Genomic DNA, 8,027 nt, shown 5'->3' with positions numbered 1-8,027 from the left:
AAAAGAGAAAAGAGAGAATAATATACATAAAATATATATATATATATATATAAAATTAGAATTCAAAAATTTTTAATGAATAGTAGGGGTGTCAATTCGGGTCAACGGGTTGGGTTCGGGTCGAACCCGGAACTGACCTGGCATTGTTCGAGTTAACCAGAACCCGACCCGTTTTTAAAAATTGGTCAAGTTTTCGGACCCGAACTTGACCCGATACGAATAACCCGAAGTTGACATAAAATTGCTAGTTTTCGGGTTTAAAATCGGGTCAATCTTTCATTTTCAGGTAAAAAACGTTTCAATCTGGGGTTTCTGAGTCAAATAGGAGTTTTCGTGTCAATTTCAGATCATTTTCGGATCATTTTCGGATTGCTCGATCAACTCGAACCCGACCCGATTTTTAAAACGAGTTGATTTGTTGAACCTGATCCCGACCTGTTTCGGGTCCGGGTTGACCCTAACTTGAATTTTTCCGGAGCGGATTCGGGTCATGTTAAAAATTGACACCCCAAATGAATAGTCAAAACTTTTAATCAAAAAGATTTTGAAAGTTTGCATCTCAATTTGTTATAAATGATAATTATATTCTTCATTTTTTAATCAGAATTTCACAATTAATATTTCTACTATTTTATAATGTTAACTATAGTAAAAAATTAATTTTGATTAAAAACATCATTTATGTAGATAATAATGAGTATTTATTTTTATAAAGATATGTTCAACTTGATTTAGATGATATAGGATCATATTCGTTATTATTACACTAATTCTGATTGCAAGCTGCAACTAATAAGAAGATGGTGTGTGGTGGCTTTACATTCCCTAGCTGGCATCATCATTAGCAAGCCTGCACGCTTATCACTCATGGCTCCAGCATATTCGCCGCCCCACACTTTTTAATGAAAATCGTCAGACATGCGTATCAGATACACGTGTCCTATTAAAAAAAAATAGGGTCACAATTTGCCCTATTCATTTTGGCTATTCGCTCGATATCCTTATTCATTTATGCGGCTTAAACATTCGGCGAGCTAGGTTTTTCGTTTCCGCATAGGTGTTCATGTTCTTCGTTATAGTCGAAGGAGTGGTTCGATGACGCGAGCATAGAAGTGGACAGGATCATCCTTCGTCGACAAAGATGCTTGACGACTCGAGCATTAAAGCCGACAGAATCCTTCGTCGACGGAGCGACTCGACAACACAAATAGTGAAGGCGACGTGAGCATTGAAGGTTCGTTTTCTTCATTCTAAGTTTTCTTAATCGTAAGCTCGGTACCGGAACTTGGTACCGCTCAGTACTCGGTACCACTGTTTTTTCTTAATGGCAGAAAAGTCTAAGGTTCCTTTTCTTCATTCTAATTTTGTATTAAAAAGTTGCTTTATGAATCAATAAAAAAGTCATCTCAAATATAGCCTTAGACTTTATTTGGGATAATTTTCTTACTATTTTTTAAAATAATTTGTCAGTACAATTTTTTTTTTTTAACTAGAAAATTTTTTACTAAATTTTTTTTATTTTAAAATTAGTAAGAAAGTTTGTCCCAAATAAAATCTTAGAAAATCCAAAAAGAATTAGAAGAAGAAGCACACCAAAAGTTGAAAGATCCATACGTAGGAGGCGAAAAGGCTTTGGAACTCTTTCAAAATGCTAATTCATGCGAAACATGTGAAGCCGAAGCAACAATGACAAAATGGAGATGAGAAAAAAGTAAACCAATATTGATAAAGACCATCGTTCAATTATAGAAATAGATACTCAATGGCAGAAAAGAACATTGTTCCCGTTTATAAAACGTTTTCGGTCCAATCAGTTTTTTTTTTTTTTTTTTTTTTTTTTTTTTTCTTTTCTTAATTTTTTAATCTTTATTATGATTTTGTTTGAGATAACTTTTTTATTACTTCTTAAAATACAGTTTTAGTAAAAAATTAATTTTTTTACTAAAATTTTGTTTTATGAAGAAATAAAAAAATCGTCCAAACAAAATCTAAATCATATGAAAAAAGAGCCGATCGGACAAAAAGGAGATTTATCCAGTAGTTAATGAATAATAGTAATATATAATAAGTATGATTTAATTAATTTAATTAAGCGCTATTGATATGTCTTCAAAAAATTATCTTGACTGGGCATGAATTTCGATGCAAAATCAAATGGGAAACTTCTGAAATTAAATTTGGGACCATTTGAATTTCGATTTCAGCAAACTTATAGGCAAACTAAGCGTCTCGAGAATACGAACCCAACAACACCAAATCCAAACCAATCCGAGCCCAAACGGGTCCAAATTAAGGGTAAGAAGAACTGTTGGAAGGTTCAAAACACAATTTGGATTACCAAACGGTTTTCAAACAAAACATGCTTATAGTCAAATCGAGTGGCAAAATGAGATGAATCCAACGAGCCCAAGATCACCGAATTCCGACATCTTTAAGAACTTCAGATGTCTGACAAACGATCCACGATCAAGGGATTCAATATCGGTCGTCCATCCAACCACTCCCCATTTATATTTGATCTCTCACATGTTTACGGGCCATGTGTGATGCGGTTCCCAGAACTATCTGCAGGCCGATATTTTCTACAGTGCCGATCGGCCTGGACGATCTAAAATCGTCCTGGACGATCCTGAGAGGAAAATTCAAATCAGAGAGGAACAGTAAGGGAACGAGGTCTCACACCATGCCACTCCAGAAATCTATAAATAGACCCCTCCTCAATTCTCTTGAAGGGGGATCCAAGCAAGAAGAGAAGAAGAGAAGAGAAGGAAGAAGTTCTGCCTCAACCACCGCCGGAGTTTTGCCAGGACTACCATCGGAGCTTCGCCGGACCACCACATGAGGCATTCGCCTTCGCAAGATCACCACCGAAGGCACGGAGTTCTGCCAGACCACCACCTGAAGCCTGAAGTTCTGTCGGACCATCATCTGACACCCAGACTTCTGTCATACAGTTATTATTTGTAATCTGATTGCCCTTGGAGGCGAGTTAGTCTATTGTCACCAACTCAAGTTCTAGTGGAATCAGTTTCAACTGGGCCAGATTCCGTGGTTTTTCCCTTTTTCCAGGGCTTTTCACGTAAAAACTCTGGTGTCTTTTATGAATGTTACACCCTTTCTCTTATCTGCTTGTTTGCTGGATCTTCGTACAATGCTAAGACATTAAACTATATATTTCTCTACCACCGCAAATACTCCAGGACGCCAGCACCTATAATTATTTTAAATTAGAATTTATTATATTCAATCAATATTAATATTAATCTAATAGCTTTTCTTATTTTGCTTATATTTAATTAATCTATTTAGGATTAATTAAGAATTTAAATGAAAATTTATATTTTATTACTTTAATAACTTCCTAATCAATAATTTGTTATTATATTAAAATATAATAATTATGATTCATTATTATTTGATTAACTTTATTTTAATGATATAATGTATATTAATTTTAGTGTTAATAATTATTTTAAAATCTTATTTTAGCTAATAAAATTTAAATCTTGAAATGATTATTCAAACAATATTTTAATATTTAATTGAATTTAGGCTTCGTTTGGAACGTCTTTCTTATTGCTTCTCAAAGTAACTTTTTAGAACAAAAATTTAAAATTTTTGTACTAAAAAAATATTTAAGAAGTGGTAAGAAAGTGATCCTAAATGAAGCCTTTATTTTAACTATATCAAATAATATTCAGGATTTAAATTCCAAAGAATTGAGTAACTCCAAAATTACAGGATTTACCAAATATTATTTTCAGTTAAATTCTCTGTGTATCCAAACAGGCCCATATAGTTATCCAACTCAATCTCCACTCCAAGTGGATAACAACCAAATGAATCACTCACTAAATTTTACAAATGAATGACATTCAACATCATTAACCACTAAATTTCTCGTCTATATTATCAACCAGTTGTAGCCCCCTCCCAATAAGAAAATAATGAAGACGTTGATGTAGAACATCTTAGTTAAGATTTTTCTTAGGACTAGCTTATCATCGTTTATTATTACTAGCTTCTAGAATATTCTTATTAGCCTATAAACATGCAAGTTTTGTAGTAGGAAGAGATTATTGATGAATAGAATCCTCGTTTAAGCCTTTGAGTTATGTATTTGTCCTTGGATTGGGAATTTTTCTTGCAGGGCAGATTCTTCCGCCGATCCACGCATCAGATGCATGCCAACCATCACATGGTTTTCAACTCTTGTCATCTATCACCTTCCAACACTCATCATCCAGTGACCATTCAAACTCCTAAATAGGGGTGTTAATATTTGACACGACACGAAAATCCGACCTAGAAAATTCAGGTTGTACCCGACCCGATTTCAAAATGGGTCGGGTTCGGGTTCTCGGATTCGACCCGTTTCGGTTCAGGTTGTCGGGTCAACCCGCGAACCCATTTAACTTGAATTGCCTGCGCTGCCCTGCTTACCTGCGAAGCTGCCCCGCCTGCACGCGCACCGCCCACGGCTGCCCATACCCTGCCTGCTCAGCTGCCCGCGTGACAAAGCCTGTCAGTGCCGGCGCCCCGCACCCGAGGCTGCCCGTGCGCATGCCGCGCTCGCACCCGCACTAGCCGCGCACACTCGCCTGGTCGCTCCAGGGCGCACCCCCTCTAGTCCGACATCGTCAGCGCGTTTCGAGACCCGTGTCGGGTCAGGTTAACCCGGCAACCCGACGGGTCGGGTCTGGGTTCGAATTTTCGACCTGTTTATCTACCCGGGTTCGATTAGGGTTGACTTATTTGAACCCAGGTCAGTTCCGGGTTCGACCCGAAATTGACACCCCTACTCCTCAAGACTTCTCCATCACTACAAATGATACTTCTCACAACTCAACCATTTATCATTTAGATCCGGAGTGATAATTTTGTGTTCAACACAAAATAAAGACACTCTTGTAATGAAGGCATCCCACTTGTTATCTCTCATATCTTGTAATCTGATTTTTGATATTTGAACTAAAGACATGGCATTCACAATGTCCTGATCTTTCCTTTGCAAAGCATCTGATAGTTCAGCAGTGATTTCAAGTATGTCTTTCATTAAGTGCAAACAGAAAGAGAAGTCAAAAGATTGAATTGAATCTAATATGCAAATGCTTCTCCTCTTTGTTCAGAACTTATCCCATCCTCCAAAACTATTTCAAGCACATGAACAACTGAGGAGAACATTGTAATCAATCTTATTAGTGACTCATAATGAGAACCCCATCTTGTTTCACCAGGTCGCCGTAAAGATATTTCTTGATTTAATCCTCGTCCTGTGAACACCTCACCATTGTGTAATGCACTTAATGTCATATCGCGTTGTTTATCTCTTAGTTGATTACGACGTTTGCATGAAACACCCACAATATTCATCACATTTGAAATTATAGTAAACAATAGTGCAATCTGAACATGATTTTTCGCAACTGCAACCAAAGCTAACTGTAGCTGATGTGAAAAGCAATGAATATAACTTGCACCATCATAACCTTGACCGCGAATTTTAGAGTAAGACAAACTATAATTTGAGAGGACTTCTTCAACTCCTTTTTTGAGACATCGAGCTGACGTTTCAGGAACATGTACAATACCCAACAAACGTTCAGTAATTTGCCCTTTTTCTGTCACATATCGTATAATGATAGCCATTTGTTCCTTTCCTGATACATCACGAGCTTCATCAACGAGAATAGAGAAGAAACTGTCACCAACCTCTGCTTTTATATAGTCTGTAATTGCACTAGAGATGGCTCTACAAATATCTTTCTGAATTTCAGGGGCTGTTAATTTCAAATTTTCAGGAGCATTCTTCAGTACAACATTTTTTATATCTTCATTATGATTTGATAAGAATTGCAGTAACTCAAGAAAATTTCCTTGATTTTTGGAGTCAAAACTTTCATTATGCCCTCGAAAAGCCAATCCTTGTCTTAGAAGGAATTTTACACAATCAATGGAAGAATTTAGTCGGATACGATAAGCATTTGTAACTCGATCAGACTGCATCTGCAAGGCAAAGTTGATATGTTGATCTTGTTTCATTAAATCATCACAACTTTGCCTTGCATTATTATGAGCACTACTTGGTCCTCCTATATGAATATCAAATCTATCTGGTTTTTTCCAATTCGAGAAACCATTTTTGCGAAATGCTTCATCCTCTTCTTTTCCTCTACCTTCTACTCCAAAAAGATAGCAATATAAACAATATGCTTTATCCTTTTGAATACTATACTCTAACCAACTAGAGTATTTATCAAACCACTTCGGATTGAAACGTCTATCTTTTATTCCAAACTTACTCTTGGGAAAGTCATGATTGCGAGGCTGACATGGACCTTTTTGCAAATATGCTCTTCGAATTTGATCACGAATATTAAAACTAAATTCAGAAATAGGTATACGTAAACCAGGATCTGATTGAAGGTTCTCTAGATTTGTAAGCTCGTTGTTTGATGATTCACCAAATGTTCGATTTCTTTTTTTATTTTTTTCCTCATCATTCGTTCTTGAATCTTCTATTGGTATTGATATGCAAGATTGTGAGGCCTTCTTAAAATACTTCTCCATAATCTTTGTGCAAAAACAAAACACCTAAAACATATATAACTCAAATACTATAAGTTGATCTAAATTAAAAATTTAAACTTAAACATTATAATTTATAAAACATATTAATATACTATAATGATTTTTTTTAACCTAAACAGAACTACATTTAAAATAAAGCATTAAAAAAACATTTGGCATGCAAACAAATTTTCATTTTTTGACCTAAACAGCAAACTAATTAACTAAAGCTTAAAAATTAATAACAAAATCTTATAAACTGAACAACATCAAACGAAGTTGCAATCCACAAAAATGAAATCAACGAAATCTAAAGAAATTTTGAGAGGTACTAACCTTCAACCCTTCAGCTATTTGATCAGAAAAACTGAAGATGGGATTGCCTGAGAGAATATGCCGACTGCCGAACTGAATGCCGACTGTCAGTCTCTCGGCCTGCAGAGTCGGCGACTGGACGACTGGACGAACCTTTTGGAAAAACAATAAGCTGCTGGGCGATGGAGGCAGAGGCGAACTGATCGCGCACTCGCGATGGAGGCAGAGGCGAACTGATCGCGCACTCGCGAACTTGCGATGGAGGCAGAGGCGAACTGAACGCCGCTTCCTTCTCCCGTTCTCGGCGCGGAACCGAACAGGTTTTGTGCAAATAGCCGAGAAATTAGGGCAAAAAAATGCTGAACCGCCCAAATAGTCCGACCGAAATGCACGCATACAGGTTTTTTTTTTTGGCGGTGGGGGCACGTGCCCCCACGGGACCCCATGTACATCCGCCGTTGGTAGCAAAGCCAACTTATCAAGATTTAGGTACTATTAGTGTTAATTTTCAGAGTCTTTCTAAGATCACGACAATATTTCTATTTGTCTCATGCTTTTTTTTATTATTTTTTCATAACATTAAGTGTTTATTTCTTATGTAAAGCATTTTTTTTGTAACCAGCTTTGTTGCGTCCTGAAATATTTGAATGAGAAATATAAAGTTTAACGTCTTAATTTTGTACGAAGATTCAACACACAATCAGATAAAATAGAGGTTGTAGCGTTCATAAGAGACACAATAGTTTTTATATGGAAACCTCTGAAAAGGGGAAAAAATCATAGGACCTGGTCAAGTTTGAATGAATCCAGTAGTGTTTGCAATCAATTACAAATTAGGTCTTTCCTTGAGAGAAGACATTGGTTTGATGCAACAAATATACATAATATATAGTGCATTACATGGTGGGAATTGGAAGAACGAGCATTAACATGTTTCTTTGGTCGACAGGATCATAGTCGGCGGGCAATGGGGTGACAATGGTTGGAAGGACCGTAGTTAGCAGGCGACGGAGCTTGAAAAGATTGTACTCTGGTGATAGAGGTCGGAAGGACCGTTGTCTGGCAATGGAGGTGGGAAGGATCATAGTCTATAGGCAACGGAGACCATAAAGACTGTAGTACAATGACGGAGGTCGGAAGGA

At 36.7% G+C, this 8,027-nt stretch overlaps 1 protein-coding gene across 1 annotated transcript; it reads right to left on the bottom strand.

The window, feature by feature from the left end:
• Positions 1–5,097: 5,097 nt before the first annotated feature.
• Positions 5,098–7,281, bottom strand: LOC110094676. Its single transcript, XM_020819963.2, has 2 exons — positions 6,907–7,281; positions 5,098–6,573 (listed from the first exon to the last, which is right to left on the bottom strand). The coding sequence occupies exons 1-2, from the start codon at positions 7,279–7,281 to the stop codon at positions 5,098–5,100; spliced, it is 1,851 nt and encodes a 616-aa protein (XP_020675622.2).
• Positions 7,282–8,027: the final 746 nt, after the last annotated feature.

This window comes from Dendrobium catenatum, unplaced genomic scaffold (genome assembly GCF_001605985.2).
Source record: "Dendrobium catenatum unplaced genomic scaffold, ASM160598v2 fragScaff_scaffold_1284, whole genome shotgun sequence".
NCBI classification, from domain to species: domain Eukaryota; kingdom Viridiplantae; phylum Streptophyta; class Magnoliopsida; order Asparagales; family Orchidaceae; genus Dendrobium; species Dendrobium catenatum.
This window is presented reverse-complemented; position numbering and strand designations above follow the sequence as displayed.

Coding starts and splice junctions, on each gene's coding strand:
- LOC110094676 (XM_020819963.2), bottom strand. CDS start 7,281: ATGCGTGCATTTCGGTCGGACTATTTGGGCGGTTCAGCATTTTTTTGC. Junction 6,574..6,906: donor AAATAGCTGAAGGGTTGAAG/GTTAGTACCTCT, acceptor TTTTGCACAAAG/ATTATGGAGAAGTATTTTAA.